Below are 27,711 nucleotides of genomic sequence, written 5' to 3' on the forward strand. Positions count from 1 at the left end.
CCTTTGCAACCTGTCCAGGTGGGGCGCGTGGACTTGTGGGCGTGGCCGATGAGAGCGGCGGAAGATGCAAGGGGCAGCAAAATCCTTTTCATCACATGCTCCTTGGTTGGCCACTGCCAAAAAGGAAAACCCCCTAAAATGGAGATGGGGCGGAACTTGCCAGCTTTCAACCTTTTCATCACCATTTTCCTCTCGTTTTTTATGCGCCACATGTGCCAACAGCATTCATAAAGCAAACACACACCCCAGCCACACATCCTTATACATATATAAATATATGTATATATTATATATGAACAACCCTGCAAACCACTCGACCATTGGGAGCTGCATTGGTTATGGGGAATTTTTGATTGACATCGGGTTCCAGCCCAGCATGAAGGTAAGCTCGACGCGTTAACTACACCAGCTCAATCTGGGCAGGAACCTGAAGCCGCAGCTGGAACACAAGCCCGATCCGGAGCAGAAGTAGGAGCAGGAGCAGGAGCAGGAGCCTCAGTCGGATATCTGCCCCCTTTTCCTTGTGCCACCTGGGGTGGCAGTGATGCAATATTGACAGGTTAGCACACACTCGCATGTACATTCTGGTGGAGGACTAGGGAATGAGTACTTCCATGTGACCACGCCGGAGGAGCCTTTCAGATGCGCACAGTGGGCCGACTGCATAAGAAGATCACGATTTCAGATACTGAGAATATTTCTTTATAAAATCATAAGACAAGATAGAATCGAAAGGGATTTTTTACACCTTAGTTAAAATACAACTTTATGTGGATATGTGAATGATATGTTTTAGCTTGAATACTGAAACAAAACTTTTATAATAAAATAATATAATAACGCGCTGATTTTCAATCAGTTGATAAACTAAATTCTCTAAAAATAATTCCCTTAAATATATAACAGAATTGGTAAGCATCTTTAGAAGGTGGATACTTTTAAGTAGAATTATCGAAAGATATATTCCTAAGTTTTCTGCGATTTCGGTGACACGGTGGCTGGCTGCTTCTTTTGCTCCGACATTTTGTGAAGCATAAATGAAAAAGTTTTTCGGTTAGCACTCAGCGCGAACCCAATTTTCTTTTTGCCTGGCCGAAAATACGTGTATGTTTTTCCTTAGCCGTAGCAGCTACCTTGCCATCGCCCCCGCCGGATCCTTAACCCTCAAGGCCCCGCTCTCCGCTATTATCCTTAAGCCCCCTACCCTCTCCTCAGGATACACACACACACCAGCACACACACTCACGCACACAAATCTGGTGGCTGTGTTTGCTTTTGAAGCAGCGCAAATTAGTTTTTTCACTTTGGTCGCGCTCGTTCGCGTTCTTCCCTCCTACCCTGGACTTTTTATTTATTTTATTTTTGGTTGTTTGTCGTTGTTGGCCTTTGTATGGCCCGTTGCCTTGCTTTTAACGTTAAATGACGAAATAGCTTTACGGTTCATTGATGCACGTAGCAAGTCCCCCCTTTTTTTTGGGACCACCCTCCTCCATTTGGGCCAGCAAGTCACACGCCCAATTAGTAGACCAAGTTTTAGTCTGTAGCGCTAAGCTTCATTGAATTTCCACTTTGTATTTGCATTGGCCATTTGTTTGGGCCCCTCCTTACCCCCCAAAAAACCCATCTAGATGTCAGTTCTTTTTTTTTTTTTGAGCGAGAAACGTGCACTTTTCGGCTACAGTTTTTTCGCTCCTTATTTTTCTCGTTTTTTTTTTTGGCGTGTGTGTGTGGTTCTTTGTATAATAGCCAAAGCTATTTGCCGAGGCCAATGAAAGCCGTTAAGTTTAGTTGGAATTTTTGAAGCGTTGATTTATTCAATAAACCCAAGTGCCAGAAGCGCGCGAAGTGGCAGAAGAAGCCCTCCGATGCACTGCATTTTATTTGGCCAGTTTGAGCGGCGTGCATCCTGTATGTGAAGTGTTGTCAGTCGAGATTGGCCAGGGAAGTTTGTGGACTGAAAGGAAACCACTTCAAGTTGAATCGCTCTTAAAGCTAGCGACTCTTGAATATAAGTATTTGAGTTGGAACTACGGATAAATCAAGTCCATTGGTTTTTATAAATAATACAATGTTTTAAAAAGGTCTGTCTTAACTAATATCTAAGGTATATAAACTCATATTGAAATGCTGTATTAATAAGGATCCGCCCTTGATGAATCTGCCCTAGGGCAAGGCCGAAGTTCCAACCCCAAGAACTTGAGGTCCATTTGTTAATCACCTAAGTGTCCATAAAGCGAGCACGATTTATGATCAGAACATGAAACTACTTAGGAATCCATTACCTGTGACTGACCGCATTAAATGCGTGAAGTGTGGCGAAATGCGCATATATATCCGAGAACATAATTGAACACTTGCACGCAATTCCATATTTTACGATTCGAAGACACTATCCCCTTGCTGAAGGCCATCAACCTGGCCAAATGCTGCTTGGCCAGCAATTTATGGCTGATTAAAAGCAACGGATGGCACGCAAAGTTCCACCTCGCAACGACCCATATATGTATGCAATGAATTATGCCGAGGTCCCTAAAACAACTGCAAACGAATCGGGGAATGTCAAAGGGCAGCAAAATAGAGCTGGAAACTTTTGCTGTTTGAAATATTCGGGGTCGGGCCCTAGCCATTGAGCTTAATGCCAGTTTGTCTGCAGCTCCTGTTTGTATATGCTTTCTACTTCCTGTTTGCCTTGCAAAAGTAAAGTAAATTGCTCTGGACATGCCAGCTTCCTGGTGAAATCATTTTCAGATTGCGCCAGCCAGGCAGCGCACAAAAAGAGAATCCAAAACCAAATTCAAATTCAAATCCAAATCCGAAATGGAAAATGGGAAGCTGCATGTGCACATATCTGAGTCGGTAATCTGGACCTGGAGCTCTCAGTCTGCATAGCAATGTGACATTTGCATGCGCCCCAAAGTATGCAATGCCAGTTGGATATACTTAAAGTGTCTTTGCTCAACCAAAAAAAAAAAAAACAGTACAGGACATTCAGGAGCTCCGAGTACAGAGTACAGAGTACAGAGTGCCGAGTATCCACTCGGCCATCCTTGGTTGTTTTTCGGTTACGCTTCGCTTTTAATTTTCACCTGGGAGTTAACTAAACATGTGAGTTTATTTGATGTGCTCCGGCCCTTTCAACTCGCCAAGAGGAAGAGGATGTCATGTGCCGGAGTGCAAACAAAGTACCAGCTTCTTCCTCATGGTTCCAAAAAAAGGAAAACTGCAAATTTGCAAAGCCCGAAAAATATTTGAATCATGTTTGATGTTACTCAGTTACCGATGTGAGTTGTTAAAGGAAGTTAACAAGAGCAGATGAACACAATGGTAGGTCGAAAAACTTGGGCAAAACGAATTATTCTTAAAGTAACTAAATACTCAGCCCCATGAAAACCTCCCGAAGAAACACCCTATAACGTTTTCAAATAGAATAGTCTTTTATAGATAGATATTTTCGATAGCTCTGACAAGCTTCCCCTAAATATTACAAAAACTATTCAAACACAAAGCGTATCTAGGCCTATTTAAGTTCACAAGGTCTTGCTTAATGATCATCGAAAACCCATTTTATAATAGCCAAGTTCATTGAACACCTTTCGGTTCCATTTTCATCCATCGGCAGCTGTATACCGTGCTCTCCTTGACCCAATCCCCCTCTGATAAAAAAAAAGAAGAAAACAACATGAGATGTCTATAAATCAGCGCCAAGACACTGGCATCTTTCCATAAATAATATTGATAATATAAAACCGAATCGAAACTTGAATGAATTGCAACACGTGTTGATGTTTATGTTCTACTTCACCCCGTCCTTGGCTCATTGAGCAAACCCAGCTCACGTCCAAGACAAAAGACTATATGATCGCGAAAGATGTGGATGTGGATGTGGAGACGACGATGACGACGACGACGACGACAATGCGATCGTGTCCATTGTGTTAGCTGGGTAGTTCTATCAAAAGGCGACGACTGCTGAATGGAAGTTTTCTCTTTTATATCGTGGCATCTGAAGAGGTTTTCCATAGAAAATTTATGGTATTTATATATTGCGCACGCGGCTCGGGCGCCCAAAAGGTGTTCCCCTCGATCGCGCATAGCCAGCTGCCTGTAGTTTGCGGATTCCTGGTTCTGGACCCATCGCGCAACTTTCGATTTTCGACTGTTTAACACACGCCACAAAGGGTGGGTTGATCTTCGAGTGTGTGTTTCATCGATCTGAATGAAAAATGCTGACATATGTGCCCGCGAGTTTGGGGTTACTAGAGCATCGAAAACGGGTGATTGCGTGGCCAGGTATGGCCCCAAAAAATAGGTACAGTTGTGCTCGAAGCATGTTTATATTTATATACTTATACTTATATTTAAAATCATATAAATATGCAAGAAGAGGATATATTTTTATATTTTACTCTTTATCAGTTTTCATTTGCATAAGCCTCCGATTAAAAACTGTAGCAATGTGGATTTAATCAAGCCAATCCCTCGAACAGCAGTGCCGACAGCCATCAAGTCAACTCGGCTTACGGTCAGGATCGAATTCAATCCGGTCCCAGATTTCGGCTCAGATCGAAGGACTCAATCCAGGGCCCAGTTTTTCGTTCTAATTCGCCTTAAGCCTTCTGAAACTGCCGCTCCCAATTCCGAAACCCATGTTTGCTACACTGAATCCAGAATGGAATACACATACCGATACCGCTACCGACCGATTCCAGAGTACATGTTTTCCGAAATCTGTATTTCATTTTGGCAAGGAACAAAACCCGACACCGCTCGCTTCGAAGGACCAACCCTCCTGTCAGGACGAGAAATCGGGACCAGGAATCGAGGGCCAGGTGTGCCCGTGCCGGTGCGCAATCAGCTTTGTAGGCGATTTGTGAGGATTAAACTGTGCACTGGGGGCGATCAGTGAGTGCGAAAGAGTGAGCGAGAGAGGAAGGTTGGAAAGGGATGGTTGTCTACCTGCGGAACTCGGCGATCCTGCGATGCTGCGATCCTTGTAGGAGGATCAATTTGCTGACTAAATACGCAAGGAAAGGTGTATCCGTAAAATCTGCCAGATACACACACAACACAACACGCATACGACGAGGTTTTTGGAGGCAGAGGATAAATGCTTCTCATTTTTTGCGTTTCAATGGGCACTTTGAGTGCGCACCGAAAATCCCAAATTGGAAAATTGAAATGCTGGAAAAGGTATAATAATTTCATGCTTCCTGGTAATTGGCAAACAACAGGATGGCCCAGAGTTGGCAACAGGGTTTGCTCTGCAAACAAGTTGAGATCCTTACTCTGGCCAGGTGGCTTTGGGTTTTATTTTTTTGGACTCCTTGGGGGGTTGATTCGGCGCCTCATGTTCATGCAAATTACTATTCCTTTCACATCTTGGCGAAATAACTGCGCAGTTGTAACGGGTTGAGCCCTGGAGAATTACGATCTTCAATTAAGCCCGAGGTGCCTGTCACAAAGGTTGCTGGTTGCCAGTGCCCCCAACCCATTGGCAACTCCAATCGACAGTGCTCAGCACTTTAGCAGCAATTGCAACAACCAATCGTCGAAAAGTCCACTGCATCCAACACATTACATCGATCATCGTCATTCGCTGTCTGCCATTATGTCTGCCTCAGGTGTTCCAGCCAGCGGTTTCGAGAGGGAGATTCGTTCAGTTACTTGTCATGTTATTGCGCCGTTGGCATTTTTCCATCGCGAGACCCAAACTCCCCTTTTGAATTGCCCTCCTGCCTTCAACTATTGCGCATTTGGCACTGCATCTCAGCACTTTCAGTTGCTTTTGCCGCTGGCGAATGATTTCTGAGATTGACTGAGGATTTCATCGCTGGTTGATATGGAAAAGAAATGAAATAGAAACAAGAGAGAACGCTATAGTCGAGTTCCCCGACTATCTGATACCCGTTACTCAGCTAGTAGAAGTGCAGGTTTGTGGGCGTTAGAGTGGGCGTGGCAAAAAGTTTTTTGGCAAATCGATAGAAATTTATAAGACCAATAATAAAATGGAAAAATATCAAAACATTTTTCAAAAGTGTGGCCGTGACAGCTTTGGGCGGTTTGTGGGCGTTAGAGTGGGCGTGGCAAAAAGTTCTTTGGCAAATCGATAGAAATTTGGAAGACTAATACAAAAATGAAAAAATATCAAAACATTTTTCAAAAGTGTGGGCGTGGCAGCTTTGGGCGGTTTGTGGGCGTTAGAGTGGGCGTGGCAAAATTTTTTTTGACAAATCGATAGAAATTTGCAAGACCAATTCAAAAATGAAAAGATATCAAAACATTTTTCAAAAGTGTGGGCGTGGCAGTTTTGGGCGGTTTGTGGGCGTTAGAGTGGGCGTGGCAACATGAATCGACAAACTTGCGCTGCGTCTATGTCTCTGGAGTCTGTATGCTTAATCCTAACTTTCTAGCTTTTGTAGTTCCTGAGATCACAGCGTTCATACGGACGGACAGACAGACGGACAGACGGACAGACGGACAGACGGACAGACGGACATGGTCATATCGACTCGGCTATTGGTCCTGATCAAGAATATATATACTTTATATGGTCGGAAACCCTTCCTTCTGCCTGTTACATACTTTTCAACGAATCTAGTATACCCTTTTACTCTACGAGTAACGGGTATAAAAATACTTTATACATTAGTTGTGTTCATTACTAGATTACTAGATTTAGTCCAAGAATATTTATTTTACTTTCGTTGAGATATGACCTTACTTTAGTTAAACCTATAAACACATTTGGTACACCTAAATACCTAAATACTGAGCAATAATTGAGATTTGAATCCCAAACGCCACTGTTATCTGGTAATAAAATTTGAGGCAACCTATTATTTTATGCAATTTCCCAAGCTATTCAGGACAAGTGATCTTTATTAGCATTCCCACCGTCACCCGCACCGACAGGATACAAATTTTACGGCTCCTGCACACATTTTCCCACCAATCGAGGAGGGAGGAGGCGGCATTCCCAATAAGTCCCATGCAATTTCCATTGACAATGGCCAGCAGCCGCAGGATATATTCGGCATGAGCAAATACAATAAAAATACCTGTTGGCTGTTGGCTGAATAGAATGATGGATGCATTTACCTATATCATTATGCGGCCATTGTCGGTTGACGGGCAAGTCGGGAAAAACGGGGAAAAACGAGAAATCGAGAAAAACGGGAAGCTGCAAGTGCCCTCAACCCGAACGAAAAACAGTTAGCGAAACAATAATGCGAGTCGGTACTTGAGAAAAACCCAATAATAAGAGCAGGGCCAGTGGTAGATGGTGGGTTACTTGGGCCCATTGTCTATTGATTTTTTGCACTTCGAGGGAATTCATTTTCATTTTCACACGACACAGAAAGGTGAACTGTGGCGAAAAAAATTCAAGGAAGGACTTGTTGGTTGGTGGGCGTAATTTATGGCACTTAATGATTATTTGCCTTCCCCTCTGACTTTAGATCGATAAGTGAATTCCAGACTGCGAGTATTTAAATACGTCCCAGCCGAAGAACTTTCACCCAATACCCATTGCACCCATGGCGACTTTGGGTTGGAGTGGAAAATTTATTGTTCAGTCATAAATCTTATGGAGCTGCTCGCTCGCGCGATTTTTACGACCTGTGAGACGAGTAAAATCTCAGATTGGGATGGATGGCAATTGCCTTCGAACTTCGACAACAACGACGATGACGACGATTGGCGTCGAATTGTCTGGCCTCGCAAGGAATTTAATAAAATGCTATCCGTTTGCTCTCGGAAAGGATTCCGCTACCTTTAACACGATGGAAAAATTGGAGGGCAGCTGGTTGTTCCTGACAAAAGGATTATTCCTTTGGATCGGCTCATCCTGCGTATCTTGCCAGCGTTTCTTAATTTTTATTGAATCCCGTTTTTATGACATTCCAGTAAGCAGAGTAAATTTCAAATTTTTTTATGTATATACGTGTGAGTATGCCCCCATCCTCATTTTTTTTTGTCTTGTATCTGGGCAGTAAATTAAGCGTAAAATCGTAAAACCAGGCAAGGTGTGAAATTTTATGCCAGCCTTGATTTATGCCAACATCAGAGTTCCTGATGCTACTCCACGAGCACAGGATTAGCACTGATTTAGTGTTCTCGTTCCCAGGGGGACACTGCATATGGGATTGTAATTAAATTTATATTTTGAACTTTATAGCTTTGCAGCCAGGACCACCGGGCTTTTGTGCGATTTCGGTCAAGGCTAGCGAGCTATTTTTGAATATTATACGCGGATTATCCCGACAGGTTACCAATAAATAAATATAACGGTGAAAAACTCGCCGAGAACAATTTTAATTAAAATAATTTCAATGGCAATTGAAACTCATTTTTGTGAATCTTCATTCAATTTTATCTTTTCCATTTGACTAACTCCAATGTGGATAATGACAAAAAGCTAAGCAAAAGATCTCGTAATTTTTGACAATACCATCGTCTGCAAAGTTTCTCAATTATACTTATGCCGTGCCTCAAACTCCGAGTGTGGTGACAAATATATGAGCAGACAATTGCCACGTAGTCCTCGGGGGGATAAAAAGTCCTGATGAGACCCATGGGGCGCCGAGCATCCACTAACTTGTCATCCACTCTTCAGGTATCTGGCCAAGTGCAGGCCCCTTGAGAAAATGTCTAATTGCGGCAACTTAAACTCCAAATAAGCACTTAATTTACCAGGCAAGTGCACCAAGTTTCCACTTACGACCGCCATAAATCACAAAAAATGCCAGCAAAAATATAAGAAAAAAAGCAAACACTGTATGTGCATGGGGCGCCATATTTGCAACAGAAATAGAAGAAGAAACAACGACCCAAGGGAAAGGGCAGCGCATCGGGGGGAATGTAAAGATGGCAGCGTCCAAGGCGAGAGACGACTCATTGCCAAGTCCCAGACCATTCCAAGCCCAGACCCCGACTCAGACTATCCGCCATTGGTGAAGCACAGTGGGCAGATATATGGATGCCAAACTCCTCTTAAAAAAAATAAGAAAACTATATTTTCCTACCTCAATCACTTATTTCAATATCAAAATGATTTAATGATTTGCCTTAAGTTTTTAGAATATTTATTCATGTTTTTAGACCACTGTGGTTGCAATGCCGTCTCCGAAACAGACACCGACGACTGCAAATGCGACTGCAAGAGCGGCGGCGGACAAACAATAAGCGACAGTAGCACTGATTACTTGAGCACTGAATAACAACAGTTGCAGTGCCTCCAACCAAGTCCCCTGCCCCACCCCACCCCACTTTCCAGAAGGAGCTGCTGCTGACATTCGAGCCACGTTTGGCAGCGTTTTAGCCAGACTGCTGAGTGGTGCTGGGGTGGCGAGTGCGGTTTGGGGCAAGGTGCATTGCATGCGCCTTGAGAGTGCAACGCTAGAACTTAAGTAAAATAACTCATGTGCAAAAATAGAATGCGAGTGGCAGGCGTGGGGTTGAATGCGTCTAGCTGCACCCATGTGCCCATGTACCCATGTGCTATGTGCCCTTGCTGGCGCAACTTGCAACTGTCGACTTGCAACCTGCAACGTTCGTTGCACTTGGCGGGGCACAGTTTGAGAGTCACCGCCCGATGCCTGTTTGCACATTTGCTCAGGCAAAGTGCTTGGCTTACTTATGACGAGTTGGCCCACTTGATGATGCCATGGGTTAAATCGGAACTGGGGAACTCACTCTCATCCCACCGAGCCCAAAAGCCAAAGTGCTTTTACCTGTTCCTGGGCATGGGATCCCCTCCAGAGTGGCACCAAGTTGGCCCTGCTATCATCCACAGGGTTTTGTTTGTTTGTTTGTTGCTCTGTCGGAGATTGCTTTCAAATTACTTTGAATCAAAAGCAAATGTCTGAGATTTTTGATTGATTTTGTTTTGCATTGCCTTTTGTGCATCCATTCCCACCTTCTAGAGCTGAACATTATTCTGCTGCTTTGGATGAAATTGCTCGGAAAGTGCGCAAAGTATATTGAAGTAATCGCAGGCTGGGTTGATTGTTCCCAGCTGAAGAAGGTGTTTGTTACGATAATGCAAGCTCAAAGGCCAAGTGAAGTATTTTAAAAATGAGAGAGAATATTATCTCTTGATCTATCATTTGTTTGGGAATTTAAAACTAATAAGTACTTGTCCAAAAAATTTATTTTTATTTTTTTGATAATCAATAGTCACAATTTTTTCGATACCAATAAAAGCAGTTGTCCAAAAGTAGAATGTCATACCTCGTTTAATTCGTAAAAAAATTCCCTATCTCCTGTGCTCAAAAAAGGAGATTAAAAATTTTGGCCATTTTTCGCAAATTTTGATGCAGAAAAAACTTGTAAAAAAATGTTTTCCGAAAATTATAAAAAAAGTGATTGGGATAGTTAGCTTTGTTTATTGGCAGTACAAAACGGTCTTCATTTTAGCTCTGCCACTTTTTTTTGGCCAAGTTATGGTGAAAACCCCGATTGAAAATATCACGTTTTTGGTAAAAAAAATTTTTTTGTATTGTTTTGATATAAAATAATTACTATTTTTTCGATCGCAATAAAAGTAGTTGTCCAAGAGTGGAATGTCATATCTCGTTGAATTCGTAACAAATTACCTATCCTCCTGTGCTCAAAAAATAATATTCACATTTTTAGTAGAGCCATCAGCCATCTAATCTCAAAAAACTAACAAATATATATATTGAACTAGCGCAGAACAAGTTACATTTTTAGCAAGTCAACAAGAATCGCGATAGGTTTCTGGTAGTTCATAGTTATTTTTAGGCACTGCCAACCATGAAATCGCTGCAAAGTAAACCAATCCCAGTCGAACCAAATTGGCTACACGCCACTGCTTGTTTTAGCCCCTCCCTGTAATTAGCTGAGCAACTGGGCTTTAATCAAGCAGAAAATTGGAACGCTTCGGTTCTGGCAATTAGAAGTGGTCAAATGCAAAGCACAAATAGTGGCAGCAGCGAAAATGCGAGCAAAATATATGTATATTCCAGCACAAATTGTAGCTCACAAAACACAAAGTTACCGCTCCGAATGGCAAACAAAACGAATGCCGAGCTCAGCGCAAATTTCATCAGCCTGTCGAACTTTTGCCTTTGTTCGAGGTGGATTATTGGTGGTGTCAATTGCCAGTGGCCATTTCAATTCTGTGCTTTTTTCTCCCTTTTTATATTCTTTTTTTTTTGGTAATTTACGCCCTCGTCCTGGGATCCCTGGCATCCCCACCGCCATCAGCTCCACCATTCCCACTTTAACGAGCTCAAGTAATTTCAAGTTTCAAGACTCTGGCCGCCTTTGAATGCAAATGCTGATGATGCACTTCCTTTCAGTCGGATGCCGAAACTGCTGAGAGCGGCAGATTGGAAATAGCTCCTACAAGATGCATATATACCCATACCCATACCCATCCATATTGGCTGTGTGGCAGCACGTACATATACATCCGATTTGTATTATTTGTCTTGCAAGTTAATTGAATAAAATGCCAAATGGCGAATGGCGAATGCTGGATTCCAAGTGCGACAATTTCAGCTGCCCTGGCTTTTTATTTTAGAGACATTCCGTTTCATTGACCGACGTGGAGCGACGACAACGACGACAACGACAAATTGTCAGCCATATTAATAACATCCCAGAGGTGGAGCACAGTCCAGATCCCGGGGCATTGTTCCCTGACCAAGCGGAGCTCTCATTGTCCGCACTTTCAGTTACTTGTAACAGCATTTCAATGGCGACGACAGCGGCTTGCTTATTACTTGTAACTCGCAGTCAGCTCGCAGAAGGCACCGCAGCATCCACAGTCCCCCAATCCCCCAGTTACCTTCCATCTCCATCTCCATCCAGATCCACTCCCGATCCCCCTGTAATCCACGTCCAGCCATACGAACACCACATGCTCTGCGGTCAGCAAGTTCTTTGTTCCCTGCAAGTGCGTGCTCACATCTGAAAAGCGCAGAAGTACGAGTACGAGTGCCACAGTCACAGTCATCTATCCACATTGAATGTCCATTTACAGTGGCCCTTGATCTGCTTAAAATGATCAACTGGGATGTATTATATGTAAACAAAAACTATATGAAACCACCTCACTCACATTACTAAATATATATTTTGTATGATTTTAGCCACCTGTAGAAGAAACACCTTTCTATACGAATTCTTTCCACAGTGCGGATGACCCCTGTCTAATTTATGTTTGACTAATCTCGCACTCAGCCAGTCCAGTTCCAGTCCGTCCTCAGGTGGAACAAGATCCAGCTATCCGACTGTCCGATAACGAAGATTCTCATAATTTATGCCCCAATCACTGTCCACTTTTGTTTGCCTCCCCGAAAGGAATTGGGAGTTGGAGTGTGGTGTTTGGTAGTGGCGTGAAGATGCCTAATTATGAATTAATTTCCTAAGATATTAGCAAAATATTTGAATTTCTCGCGAGTAATTTATTACGGCCATTAGAAGGTCTTTTTGATGCGCTTGCTTCTTTCTTGTCTTGGACTGCTCAAAGTGTTTTAAAAGAATTTCTTGGCTCGTTATACTCGTATTTTATTTCCAGTGAATAAAGACATAAGCGAAATTATTAATATGTGTCGCCATGTGGCAGCCAAATGAATTCATAGTTCATTGATATTAATATAAATTTATCGCAGGTGAGAGATAGAGATTTGAATTTTCTACCTCGAGTGTGGTTCGTTTTGAAAACAATTAATGTGACAGGCTCTCCCATATCATTGGATATTTATTGGTAACTAATGCTCTTCTTCAACCTCATACTTTTTGCATTTTTAATCACGACCTCTGTCTGTCTAAGTTATGCGAAATCTTCGAATATCCACATCGATGGGATTTGGTACATAAGTTTCAAGTCCAAATAAAGTCTATAATATATTGCCCCTGCGTCTTAACTGTATGCGTTGTAAATTACAGACTCTTAGGCCTATGGCTATTAATGAAAAGGGCAAACCAGCCTTTCGTTTCCCTCCGATATTTTATCAATATGAATTAACATATGAACGGATCTCTGAAATCTTTGGAGCATGCCACACTCGACAGGTATTTTGGGGCAAAAGGCTCTATCGCATTCGGTATTATAATGGATATATTGATTGTGCTAACTCGATTGATGAAAGCTTCGATAGGCTGTTAACATTAAAATTTATCTGTAGAATAATTAGGCACACTTGTGCTCGAATTTTTCTACAAGGTTTCTTAGTTTGATAGTTGTCAAATGGGTTGGGTGAAAAGGTGAAAAGATTCTAAAGATTCAGAGGCTAAAAATATTTATATGTAAATATACCGATTATGTTTTACAACAGCATACACCTATATAAATGGTTTTTGTTTGGCTGAACTCCTTAAGTTTGTGATTGTGCCATCTTATTAATTTACTGTGATTTCTTATGATAAGATCATAAACTCTTCTGGTGGAACTAATCGTTAAAACTAAATATTGAAACAGAGTGACCTTCTAGAAAGTGAACTGCTTGCTACAAATTTAATTTCACTTAGATGTATATAATTTGCAAAATTGTCCCGCAAAACAAAGCAAAAGCTTAGAGGGCCACATCACAAATACGATTAGCTCCAGTTTGCTTGGCGATTTCAGCGTTTCGAATCCGACGACCATAACCAGTTTGGTGCGGCACATATGAAAACCATTATTCACATTGGCCGCAGTCAGCGCCGGCCATTAAAAACTCATCACCAGCCAACTGGAATGAGCCGTGGGGTTGCCTCTGCTCCTCACTCCTCACTCCGATCTGCCACTAAATCCAAAATCGAGAGGGGAGTGTCCAAGACGACGAGCTCCTAAAACTTTAACATGCTGAAAAGTTCACAGTGTGTGCGTTTATCTGAGCTGCGCCATTTTCAAGCTCCTAATTCGATTATATTATTAAGCGAATTTCCTGCCGGGAGTTTAGACGCCCAGCACTCGGGTGGACGCCCACAAATTTACAAAATATTTAAAACCAAACTTCCGCCAACTGATTTCTCATTGCATTGTCATTGTCATTCAAATGCCTCTAATTTGCCGGATAAAAGCGGGTTCAGATCGGATGGATCGAGAATGAGAACGAGAATGAGATCGAGGATGGATTCTTGGTATGGTGATGGGCAGGTCACTTCTCACGACCAGTTCCATAATTACAGGGCGATCGCTGTAAGGGCCAGAGATGAGGAGCATATCACTGGGTACACATCTTGCGATCCTTCGGCTGCGGCTTCGTTTTTCGTTCTTGGATCTAATTGCAGAACGGGGCGACCTTTTTCTCCTTCCCTACTCGTATTTTATTTTTTTTTTTTGCCCAGCTCCGGCGACTGCAATTAAAATGGAACCACGAGCAGGGCAAGGCAAGGCAAGGCCCATGCCAGAGCATCTAGATGATGATTTCAGACGAAGCGAACAGCATGCCGGAAAAATCGACTCAAATTACAGAGACTTAGCATCGGATCTCGGGTCGCTACTGGCATCGCTACTGGTTTTTGGTACTGGTACTGGCACTGTGCACTGGTACTGTGGTGCTGTGGTGCTGGTACTACCCCTACTCATACCCCAGAAAATCTCGACGGAGGAGGGAGTTTCGTGTTTACAGTAGAGCATGGTATAAATTTGCGTGCCCTAATTGCCAGCTGTCGGTTGAGAGGATTTTGCGCAGTGTATAGTACTTTCTGCTAAATTTGAGCGATCCCTTTGCTGATTGATCTCCAGCCCCGTTCCGATGAGTAACTAGTTTGTAAATTGCCGGGGATTTTCGATTTCGCATCGCTTTGTTTGTTGTCCTTAATTTCATGCGGTCATGGGTTTCTATGAGTACTTATGGAGTTTAATGTTACCCTAAACGATACTTGGGCCAGGCGTAATTTTATGTCTTCATTGGGGATAAAGAGATGCGACTGGGTGATAGCGCCGATACAGGTGGTCTAATTATCTGCCTTACATAAGGCGGCATCAATTACATCTTGATCCCGAAAATATTCTCATTTGAATGCATTACTTTTGCCGGGTATTCCTTTCTCAGGAAACTAAGGTATTGGGTAAGGATAAAACTGTAATTATTTTGTAAGATTTCTGCTTCAGTTCACTACCACGCTTAAGTATCTGCTCATGCTTAGTAATAAATACATTTTCAAAATTATACCTTAATCCGTTTTCAATTATCAAGATTACATTTCGCAACTATTGATTGCCAAATTCATTCCTAAATTTCCCATGAAAATACTTAATTATGTTTAAAGTAGCCACTAACATCAAATATGAGCCGCAAAACCCGAAGGCGTATTTAACTTGAAACAAAAGCTCGCTTCGCTTAACAATTAGATCAGGCCCAAGTCAATTACAAAACTTTTGCTTAGTAATTACCTATGAATTAGTGAGTGAGCTGGTCAGTAAGTAGAAAACCAAACAAAATTCAACTGACCTTAAATCATTTAATCAGCACAAAAGTCCCCGGGCCGTTTGGTATATTTGCGAAACTCAAACTGGGATGACAACTGTTTGCAGATTTTAATCTTTCACAAAAAGTCCACAGTCCGAGGACTCAGCCGGAATACGTACGTATATACTATATACTATATGCATGGGGTATATATATCCATGTTCATGTCCAGTTCGGTGTCCAGAGGAGAGCAACAAAAACTTGCTGTGACACTTGTTAGACGGGCTGACAGCTGCTGGACTTTGGCCAGGAGCCGGGAGCTGGGAGTCGGGAACTTGGATTGGGATTGGGATTGGAATCGGGATGTTCGGAGTGCAGATGTTGTCGTCATCGTGGCGATTCTCGTTGTCCTTCAGCCGCTGTGCAGCTGCCGAGAACTTGGGCCACCGGACAATGCGAGATGACGACAAGTTTTTCTTACCCGCCCAACGACTTTGACAGACGCCATAACTTGGGCCGCAGAGCAACGCCTTAACCCAGGGGCAGCAGCAGCTTCCTTGTAGCACCATTCCACTGCCAGCTACCCAGTATTCCAGCTACCCAACATCCCAGCATCCCAGCATCCCAACAGCCCAACATCTCGACATCTCGAGTAATGAGGACAAAGTTTTGCATTCGTAATGCGGACTGTGGACTGTGGACTTGGACGACTGAGACTGAGACTGCACTGCGCTGCAGCGACTTGGGCTGCAAATGTTCGGTGTTTCTGTGTTTCGGTGGTGGTCAGGCGTGGTGCAATTTGCAAACTTCATTTATTCACGCCCGGAGCGAAGCGCTAGATGAGCCCTTCCTTGTTGTTTGCCTTCCAGTTTCTGGGCAAAAGTTTGACGCTTTCGACAAGGCATCGGAGCCCAACAACTGAAGACTCTTCACCCTGGGCTTCCTGCGCCATTCGTTTCACATTATTGGGCTCGTCGTGGAAGTCAACGATTTGTCTGTCACTCGGCTGTTTAACCAGACTTTGTTGCATAAATGCCTCAGTTTTGAACTAACATTTATGGGGTAATTTGTTCAGGATAATGTACTTTATTGATGTGATGCAAAGTATTTACTTACAATTTACAGTTAAAGAGATTTTGTATCTTAAAGCTCTAATGTTGAACCTACCTTCTTCCATTTTGGATTTAAGTTTAACAGAAATACCCAAAATGATTCACACACTTAATGCAATTTATCGCTCTACCTCCTCAGGCATTCGTCTCAACTTATTTCAATTGTGGCACTCAAACTTTAACAACGCAAACACCCTGAGAAATCAGGCCTGCCGGTGGATAAGTCTCTCAACTAGTTCAACGCATTTTAAATTTATTTAAATTGAATTAAATGGCTGCAATTTGCGCGGCACCGCCAATCGGAGTAGGCAGCGACAACAACCTTTAACGAGCTCGTCCCCACATCTCGTTGATAATAATGATAATGATGCGATAAATTACGCCCTGCCCATGAACAAAGAACTTCTGCAGTCGCCAGCCATCGTCGTCATCTCAATTGGTTGTATCCGCCCAAGAGCCACTAAATGGAAATATGGCGACAGTCATGCGACAGTGGGTCTTCGTATTCCATCTTTCAAAAATCATTCCTGCAGCTACGATTCTTTCTGGGTATCCAGCAACTCAACGAGGTTCATATTAGTTTCAATAAATGGGCAATTCCGATTCGGATGCTTCGGAATAAGAATTAGTAATTAGTAGTAAATGCTGGCGAGAGACATGAACTTCAAGCCATTTTCGAGTAATAAACAAGTAAGGAGCCAACTATCTCTAGATTTCAAAGTAATATGTAATCTTTTTCAGAGATAAGTATACTTATGTATACAGAACGATATGTATCCTTTAACCCCAATAAGCTTTAAGCATTAAAGTGCTCAGTATCAATGATTTCAAGTGCTTGCAAATGAAAAATCAATTCCGTAATCGCTACATCTCGACTGCATAAAATGTCTGCCGGAGGTCTGTGAAACATTTAAATTTCCCATTGTGTGGGTGGGTGCTCAATAACCATTTGGGGAAGTAAGTAAAAGTGGTATACAAAAAACAAAAAAAAAAAAACGGGCTGGGTAAAACAATTGCAGTCTTCCTCCTATTCTATTGATTATGATTGCCCGGGCTCGTCCTGTCCCTGCTGTCCCTCCTGCGCCGTCTAGCCATCCCGCTCATTCATATTCCGATGGCCTTACTCACTTTTCCTTTATGGCGAAATAAGTTCAATGACACAAAAATAATACAGAATAACAATAAGATATAATATCTTTGGCTCATTGTTCGCCTTGGCTGACAAACACGCCCCGTCTGCGAGCGGGATGGCAGTACTGGATGGCAGAAGCGAGCCATTATTTGCATCTTTCACTTTTCAACTCTTTGGGGGTTCGTCCTGTGAATAGACTCCATGGAATGTGGGGCAGTTCTCTCTCGCTCTCAGTCGCTCTCTCTTCCTCTCTCTCTATCTCTTGTTTCATCTATTTCTCTCTTGGGGTATATGTAGATGTGGATGTGTAGTCCTCCTCTCGTTTGACCGCATAAAATCGATGACAGGCCTTCGCCCCACTACCACCTTTATTGTTCAACGCAATGCCCTGCATCAAGTTCAGAGCCCAAAAACTAATGCCATTTTATTGTTCTGCTGGCGACAGACAGACAGACCATCCAAACTATTCCGATTCTGATTCCAGTCCCTATGCCCACTCCCATTGCCACTCCCATTCCGATTACGACCGACTTTCACTTTTAGCCAGCCGGAACCAGAACAGAACAGAATGGGGAGTGAAGAATGGCAGCGCCGACAATCAAGGCGAGTGAATGTCTGACTGACTGACTGACTGACTGAATGAATGAATGAGTGAATGAATGAATGAATGCGGTACTCATCAACACGTTCGCAATTTCAATGGCCAGAACTTCGCGCTTATCATCATCATGCAATCAGGATAAACACACACACACACACACACACGGGCAGACACACATCCAGGACGAGAGCCTTTTGTCTCCCTGTGGCAGAAATTCAAAAAGCTAGACGCCGAGCAGGGCAACCTGTTGCCAAATAGCCATACACTTGCACACTCGCATTGCCATGCGAACACATGCGAAACGAACGACCTGAACTTCGCCAGGGAATGCAATTTTCAACAACGTCATCATCATCATCATCATCCTCGTGATCCTCATCATCGCCATCGCCATCAGTGGCAACAACAGGGCCTTCCATAGCCACAACGCATATAATACATTCAACAAACAATTGAAATTTCGTATACAATTGCGAATTGAATGAGGAAATGAATGTGTAAAATGAATAAGTCTGAATAGGGTCTGTGGATGTGTCTGCGAGTGTAAGAGTGCCTCTCCTTCGCACACACGCCCCATCTCGCTCGCTCTGCCTGCAATGCGAATGGTCGTCTACAAGTGTCGAGACGGGTCGTATACGTAATATACGTTTTTCTGCACTTGTTTTTGTTCTCGGCCCGGGTGAGTGTTTGCAGATTTTTTTTATTTTGCGCCACTTTCTTTTTCGGGCGTTGTTAAACGGATAAACTCGTAAAACAGTTGCCGGCAAAGTTGCAAGAGCAAAGCATTTAGGGAACATTCAGATCCGAGTTTAGAGTCAACACGCCAGAAAGCTGGGAATGCTGGGAAATCTGGGAAAAGAGCGGACGAGTTGCGCAGAATGTGGCAGCAAGGAGTGGCCCAAAGTTTGGCCAACAAAGCGGATGCAATATGGCTTATATCACTGGAGGGGTGCCAATATCATCACAAGAACTTTGACTTCAGTCAACAGAAAGAAAATGTATTATCAGTTTGATGATAATATTTGAGATGAAAAGGAGAAATTAATAAATACTTTATTGATATGAGCATTGAAACATTTCCTGAGCGGATTTCTTAAGAAATTCGAAAATTGTTGTTAAAGATAAAATATTTACCTTAATTGATGCTTGAATCATAACATTTCCTGATCGGATAGCATTAAAAATTATTCAATTAATTTAATTCAATTAAGTTGTTAAAGGTAAAGTCTTGAACGGCACAAAATCCATAGATTCTTTTGGCTTTATTTAGATTTGCTCAACTTGTTTGCTGCCAATTCAGTGTTTTGTTGTTGCCGGCGCTGCTCCTCCTGTTGCCATTTGGCCATTGTTGTTGCGTTTTTATTTCTTTTATTATGTACGAATGTTTGCCTGTTTGTTTGTGCAATGCTCTCCCGCCCATTGTGTTTTTCTGCTTTATTTCCCAGTGTCATAGTGGTGTGTGTGTGTGAACGAGAGTATTTTTATTTCGTATTTTCATTTGTATTTTTTGTGTGTGAACAATTAAAACTCTTTACAATGACCTTGACTTTGTTTTTTGTATGGCTCATGGCCCGCCAGTTTGCGAGTGTTTGTGAGTGAGCTTCCTTTTCATTCACACGCGCCCAGCACGCTCAAACGTCAAACATAAAACATAAAACACAAAACACCAATAGCAGCAACAATGCCATGTCTGAGTGTCTACTCGTCGCTCATTCTGGATCCGAATCAGAATCGGATTCAGATTCGGATTCAGAATCAGAATCGCAATCTGCATCGGAGTCTGAGTATAAGTCTGGATTTGGTCGGGTTTTTCGGGTTTCGAATTGTTTGCCCATTCGCAGCAAAATACATTCTGAGCAGCAACAGTCTTCCCATCAAAAGAATCGATGCCTCGTACTCGTACTCGTACTCATACAATAGCAAAACAAACAGGCAGGCCAAGTAGTACATTGATAATGAACCGAGAATTGTATTTCTTTTTCTGCATTTTGTATTTGAAATTACACAATAGCCGCCGTAGAATCAACAACGACTTTGACTTATTCCGTTTCTTTGGCCAACTTTTTGCGGTTAAGATTTGCGTTCTTGTTGTTTTCGATGTTTTTGATGTTTGGATGTTATGATGTTGCTTTGTTGTAGGTCAGTTACTGGGGCAGGTTTTGCATTGCTTGCCGGTCTTGCCTTTATTATTGTGCCCGCTTGCCCCAGTGTTTTCGCTCCATTGTCAAATGTTTAGCAATTGGCCATAAATTCATTAAGCCGACGAGCCCACATATCGGCTTTGTTTGCATTATACATTTTTAATGGGTTAGTAGCTCGATTCAAGTGTTTGATGACTTTGCAGGAAATGTGAAGACGAGGCTTAAGGAGTCGTACAAAAGAAATGTTGATTGCGCTTTAAAGGGAGAAATTATGTATTATTTATTATTTATCGAAAAAATAAACTTTGGCACGCCAAATTTGTGTTTTATTTATTTAAGAATAAAAATATTCTTCTGTAATATTTGTAGTTTACGGATGCAAACGTCTTATTTCAGCCAATTGCAAATAAAGGTATTTTTGTATATATACATATGTATATAATATTGGGCCTATAAGGGCCTATAAATCTTGTTTTAGCTCTACGAGTTTGCAATAATCTTGAATTAATCGACTTCCACCTGCCTGGCGAGTCACTGAGTAGTTTTAACCAGCTGAGAACTGGAATCCAATCACTTTGCACTGAAATCACTGCTGAAAGTCGCACAAAAAACAAGCCCGACATTTACTCATGGGCAACCCAAAAAAAACTGAATGCCAGAGTCGGCTGAAGAAAAACGCATTCATCGAGGGGTACTAAATTAAAGTGGGGGTCGTGATGGGGGAGATGCCCTAAGACAATGCCGTAGGACGGGTCGGCTCATGTGGCGGATACGTGATACGTGAGATACGTGCATGCCAAACCGCATCAAAGTTCTGAGATACAACTACCGACTGCCGGCAGCAAGATACATTTGCAGCTGCACTTGCTTAATAAATTTTTCCATCTGCCGACTGCCTGCCTGCACAATTATTCGTGAGCCACCTTGGCAAACCCATTAGGTTAATAAGAAGCGCAGCGCAAGACGCACAGTGACTATATCTATATATATATATTATATATCTTTTTGTATGTATAGCTGGGCCAAAAAAAATCTCAAAAAAATAGAAGGAAAAAGAAAGAAAACCAGGAAAAACTATGCGCGTGAGACGCGCTCTAACGGCGAAAACGCCGCAAACACTAAGGCCCCTGGGTCCCTGGATCCCTGGACTGGGTTGAAAGTACCCCTAGCCCCCCCTAGCACCCCCCACTCTATCGTTTCGGCCATGTTTAAAGCTCGAAATTTATACGAGAAATTCCTGTAGAGTCTCTTTTGGCAGCGGAAAGGCGGAAAAGCGGCAACAGCGCTTGCCATAAACGCAGAGACGACATTTTTATGGCAGCGTTGAGCGCAACGCGGATCGATAAAGTGCCGAAACGAGATACAGATACAGCCGCACCGCTCTCACCGACCGCTGATTGGCCGCGCAGTGTGCGCAAAATCCAACCCAGCCAGCGCTCACCGCACACAGATGCACACATGCACAGCTGCGCGTTTATTTGATTTATTAGCAGGCCAGCCAGCTGTATATTGATCTCGCTCGCGCGCAGGCGACGCGCAATGGAAATGCCGACGCACACAGGGACAGCAGCGACGCACACACACACACACAGTTACACAGATACACAGATACACGCGGACTCAAGACCAGTTTTTCCAGCCACCCTGTCTGGCGGTCCGCGGTCCGTACCGCATTTACCGCCTGCTCGAGCGGCCAGCGGCAGACGGTCTCTCATTCGACTCTCGCATTCGCCGTCGTCAGCACACGCGCACGCAACGCACGGCAGTCGCAGCAACTTCAACTCGGTTGTTCGCTGTTTCGAATTCGTAAACTCGGTTTCGTGTCGCATCGCATCGCATCGCACATCGTATCGTATCGTATCCGTATCGTATACGTACGTATCCGTATCGTTTCGCATCGCATCGGTGGTTCGTGCCTCGTCATCAGCTAGCCAAAAAGCGGTGATACGAGAGAAAAAGAAAAATATAAAAAACAGTCATCATATAGCCAGGGAAAAAGCAGCGTAGAACGCGCACCTCGAACAGGTTTCGCCGTCGTCCGGAGAAACAGAAAGGTGCTCAATTCCGCCCAGTGTGGAGGTATTTTTTCGGTGTTCCCGCTTCTCGCTTCTACGAAAAGAAAAAAAAACAAAAAATATAAAAACACAACCAAACCAAATATATTTACAACAAATTCAAATACAAACAACAGCAACAATTCACTGAGGCACTTTCGCGTCGGGTTTTAGCAACAATTTTCAAGTGTTTTTCGCCGCCACTCGTTTGTTTGCTAGCAAACAACATATATACCTATATCTGATATCTGATATCTGTGACTGTGGAAAAAACGCAATTCAAGCTGTTTAGCTACAAATCCAAAGCGAGCCGAGCGCTACATTTTTGATACGCGTTGAGATACGTAAAACTACGCAATACAAACTACAGCAAAAATCTAAAATCACAAGTGCAACATGGTTTCCCACAAAATGTTCAAAATGTCTAACTAAGAAAAGAGTAAACTAAAGCTACAAAAAAACTGCATCAAAAGAAGGCGAAAATCCACGGAGAAACAACTTTGAATCAAATCAGCTTTGTCGCACTGAAAACTGGAAGCAAACCCCGCAAGATGCTGACCATGGAATCGGATATGAAGGGCAGCCTGCTGCATGCCACCATGCCGCCGCATCACACAAGTGCCGCGTTGCACGGCCATGCGGCATCGCCGTACTCCGCACTGGCACCACTCATGAACCTGGGCCAGTCGCACCTGACCCACTCGCAGCTGAGCCACCACAATCACCACCACCACCACATGAGCGCCCACATCGCGGCCAGCCAGAGCCCCAATCCGCTCAGCTCGCTGCAATCCTCCATGGCGAACACCCTCAATGGCAGCCAGGTGGGACAGCAGCAGCAGCAACAGCAGCAGCAGCAGCAGAGCTCCCCGCTGCACAGCTCCAGCGAACTGAGTCCCACCCAGAGCAGCATCGGGAGCCACCACATGACCTCGCCGGTCAGCCACCAGCAGCACACGCAGCAGCAGCAGCAGCAGCACGCGCAGCAGCAACATCTGGGCGCCGGATCCGCGCTGAGCAGCCTGACTGGAGGATCCAGCAACAACAACAACAACAGCGCCACGGCCAACAAGAACCAACAGCATGCGGATCGGGTGAAGCGGCCCATGAATGCGTTCATGGTGTGGTCCCGGGGCCAGCGAAGGAAGATGGCGTCGGACAACCCCAAGATGCACAACTCGGAGATCTCGAAGCGACTGGGCGCCCAGTGGAAGGACCTCTCGGAGTCCGAGAAGCGACCATTCATCGACGAGGCCAAGCGCCTGCGGGCGGTGCACATGAAGGAGCATCCGGACTACAAGTACCGGCCGCGTCGCAAGACCAAAACGCTGACCAAGACCAAGGAGAAGTACCCCATGGGCGGCCTGATGCCCGGACAGACGGTGGGCGGCGGAGCGCCGGGTGAGCCAGTGACGCCCACTCGGGTGCAAGGTCAGCCGGGCCAGAACCAGTCGCTGAACGGCAGCGGAGGCAGTGCAGCAGTGGCGGCGGCGGCAGCAGCGGCTGCAGCGCAACAGGCGCGCCAGGATATGTACCAGATGAACGCGCCCAATGGATACATGCCCAATGGCTACATGATGCACGCGGATCCCGCCGGAGCGGCAGCCTACCAGACCTCCTACATGGGCCAGCACTATGCGGCGCAGCGGTACGACATGGGACACATGTACAACAACGGGTATGCGATGTACCAGACGGTGTCCGGCGGACAGACCTCGCCCTACGGCAGCAGTCTGCAGCAGCCCGGATCCCCATCGCCGTACGGCGGCAGCAGCTTGCAGCAGCAGCCGGGCAGTCCGGCTCCGTATGGCGGAGGAGGAAGCGGTGGCGGCCAGGTGTCCTGCCAGAGCCACAGCCCCAGCGATTCGAGCATCAAGTCCGAACCGGTGTCGCCCAGTCCCAGTGCCATAGCGCTCAACAACAACAACAACATCAACAACAATCACATCATGAAGCGGGAATACAGCTCCGCAGCGGCGGCGGCGGCAGCAGCAGCAGCGGCAGCAGCCGCCGGCGGCGGTGAGCTGAATCACCTGATGAACATGTACCATCTGCCGGATGAGCAGCGCCACCTGCTGCACTACCAGACTGACTCGCCCGATCTGCAGCAGCAGCACCAGGCGATGCAACAGCAGCAGCAGCACCTCCCGCAGCAACACCTTTCGCAGCAGCACCAACAGATCCCGCAGCAACACCAGACCATGCAGCAGCAGCAGCAGCAACACCACCTGCAGCATCAGCAATCGCTGAGGGCGATGGCGCCGCTGGCACACATGTGAGAAATGGCCAGCGCCTATGGAGCAGCAGGCTCCAGTGTGAGCGTTTCGCCTCCACTGCCGCCGTACATGCCGACGGCCCCGCAGCAACAGCAACAGCAGCAGCAGCAGCAGCAACAACAGCAGCAGCAGCAGCAACAGTTGCTCAACGGACGGCCTAGTCCGACGGCATCGGGGTCGTCGGGCGGCCGCTCCTCGGCGCATTCCAGTGGCCATACCGCCGCGCATTCACCCGCCTTGGCAGCCGCCTACCAGCTGACCCCCTCCGCTGCCACCTCCTCCTCCTCCGCCACATCGGCTGCTGCTGCTGCTGCGGCGGCGGCGTCTGCTGCGGCCGTTGCTGCTGCTGCGGCTGCAGGCAGCTCCTTCGCCGCCTCGGCCAGCATGCTGGACATGCAGCAGCAGCATCTGGAGGAGCAGCAGCAGCACCATCACCTGCACTACCAGCAGCAGCAACAGCAACACTACCAGCAGCAGCAGCAGCAGCAGCAGCAGCAGCAGCTGCAGCAGCACCTCCCGCAGCAGCAGCAGCAACATCAGCTGTACCATCACTATCATCCTGGCCACGAGGCAGCGGTGGCTGCCAGTGCTGGCCTCCTGGATATATCCACATTGTAAATTATTGAATATATTAACTAAAGCCCTAGGATACGCACACCCACACCCACGCCCACGCCCACACCCACGCCCACAACCACGCCCACAACCACACACCCACACCCACACACAGACACAATTTTAGCCTTAGTTCTTAAGCAGGTTTAATTCGAATTTCGAAGTGGCAGAGTAACAACACACGCGCATATAAATAAATGAGAATAGGATTAATGTTTAGTCATTTAAATGAAGCATACGCACTGTTGTACCACAATAGTAAGATGACAACTCACTTGCATTCCATACCGTTCTGCTTCGATTTCCCTTGATTTCCCGCTTGCTGCATTGCTGCATTGCTAAAAACAATTGTGTGATACAAATAAACTGTTGCCAATTACTGGGACAACAAATCGTTGGGTTTAGCACTTCATTTCCACTCACCTTTTGCTGTACAAAACATTCTCAGACATTAAATGTGCGTTCAATTGGACGCGAAATCCGGAATCAAGCACAAGTTTAGTAGGAATAAAGGCAGTTGAGGCGAGAGAGAGAGAGGCGATGAAATTGAATAATTCAGAAAAGCAAAGAAAAATGTCAAAAAACATTCTATTTTATAAATTCTCTTATGCATTAAGTAATTATAATTATTATCTATTATATAAACAATTTAATTATTAATTATGCTTACAAATACCAGACAAGACAACCATAATTAATTGTAATAAAGCGAAAACAAAATTATTATTATTATTAAAACATAAATCGAATCGAAGGCAAGCATCTACTGCATAATACAAAAACCACAACCAGAAAAATGTTAGTAAACCTAAAGCAAATTTAGTAAAAAAACAAACCAAGAAGCGTGCAAACGTGATTGTGAAACATGGCGCAAGGCAGCGAAAACAAACAAATCCAACAAAACATTGCCAAGCACCTGGAGATAATAAAAACAAAATCCACAAAAAATCCACAAAAAAACAAATAAAAGAAAAATCTTTACAAAAACTTCTCACTATATTTTTATTAATATTTGCCGTCGGCAAAATGGGAGGAACCGTGAGTTTTGCATACCGAATCGCTATGCAGGCTCACTAATGTGGCTCAAATGGCTTAAATTCCAGTTTGGATTTTATAGCTCCTATAGCTTACTTTTAAGTGGGATGCGTAATTCCTTAGACAAAGGCGATTAGAGTAGTAAAAATCAAATGAAATTAACGCATTGTCAACATAAATAAAAATGTCATTAAGCAAACCCTGACAAATTAGAACAAAACATGAAACGAGACGCCCATAAAAATGGTATCCCATCTACATTTATTAAATCTAGCCATCGCAATTACTTGGGAACACCATGTGAATCGCATGCTGCACTCCGCATGCTTCAATATTTATTTAAGTGCATTTTGTCAATGATTAACTGCGATTTTCGTGACCGGAAGGCGACGCTTTGTAGCCGACACCGTGCGCACCAGTTCCACCGATCATGCATCAAGGTTGAAATACAATTATTAGGAATTTTGATAATGCGATATACAATATACCATATACCATATATTTTCAGAGCCGCTCACCAGACCCAGATTGTCCAATCACTCGGCTGTCGCGACGGTGAATGGGCCTACAAAACCCTATAATATCCACTTAATATGGCTAATTTATGCTGGCCAAAACCATCACAGCTGGCCCACGCGCTGTGCCAACATTTCAAAAAGCTCATAAAAAATTATGATATGTATTATTAATGAAAATTGCAAATTCAGAGCGACTGGGGCCGAAAACAAACACATTGCCTACAAAACAATTTATTTATTATGTGCAAACATTATACACTGTTTACTACTCCTCTTTCTTTTTTTTTTTTGTGTCATTCGAAAGCTGCTGATTATTGTAATTTGGGTAAATGGTTTGGCTTAAAATGAAAGCTGCCAGGGAATTTCAATTAATATATTTTCAATTTTTCACCACCATTCCCCTGCTTGTTCCCCTGCCTTTTTCTATTATTTCCACTTTGCAATCAATTAGTGGCAACGATTTTTAATTATAAAATTTCGCATCTAAATTATTTTTCGCTTCGGATGCTTAACCCTTACCCATACCCTCGCATGATTAAAAATGTTTAACCTTTTCCTTTGGCTTCAAAATATCCAATTTTTTGTTGTTGTTGTTGTTGTCTCTGCTCGAAATAGTTCGCATACATAAAAAACGAGCTTCGATTTGCATTTGTCGCAATTTTCATAATATTCACAGATTTTTCTGTGGGCCCTGCTTATCTTTGATTTTGAGGCCTGTTTATTTGTGTTGAAATGCGAGATTGTCGAGTGGCATGTTCGAGATACATGCATAATTTGTGTGTATATTTCTACTCGCTGTGTGAAACAAATGCAAAACGAGAAATTTATTAATGCCATATGGGTGTCATTTGAGCTAAGT

At 44.0% G+C, this 27,711-nt stretch overlaps 1 protein-coding gene across 1 annotated transcript; it reads left to right on the forward strand.

The window, feature by feature from the left end:
- The first annotated feature begins 22,835 nt into the window (after positions 1–22,835).
- On the forward strand, positions 22,836–26,247 carry LOC120458146 (GATA zinc finger domain-containing protein 10). The gene is given in 1 exon segment (XM_039645692.1): positions 22,836–26,247. A coding segment is annotated over 1 exon segment (2,343 nt). The 5' UTR covers positions 22,836–22,959; the 3' UTR covers positions 25,303–26,247.
- The last annotated feature ends 1,464 nt before the right edge of the window (positions 26,248–27,711 follow it).

The sequence above is a fragment of the Drosophila santomea genome, chromosome 2L (genome assembly GCF_016746245.2).
Source record: "Drosophila santomea strain STO CAGO 1482 chromosome 2L, Prin_Dsan_1.1, whole genome shotgun sequence".
In the NCBI taxonomy this organism is placed as follows: Eukaryota; Metazoa; Arthropoda; class Insecta; order Diptera; family Drosophilidae; genus Drosophila; species Drosophila santomea.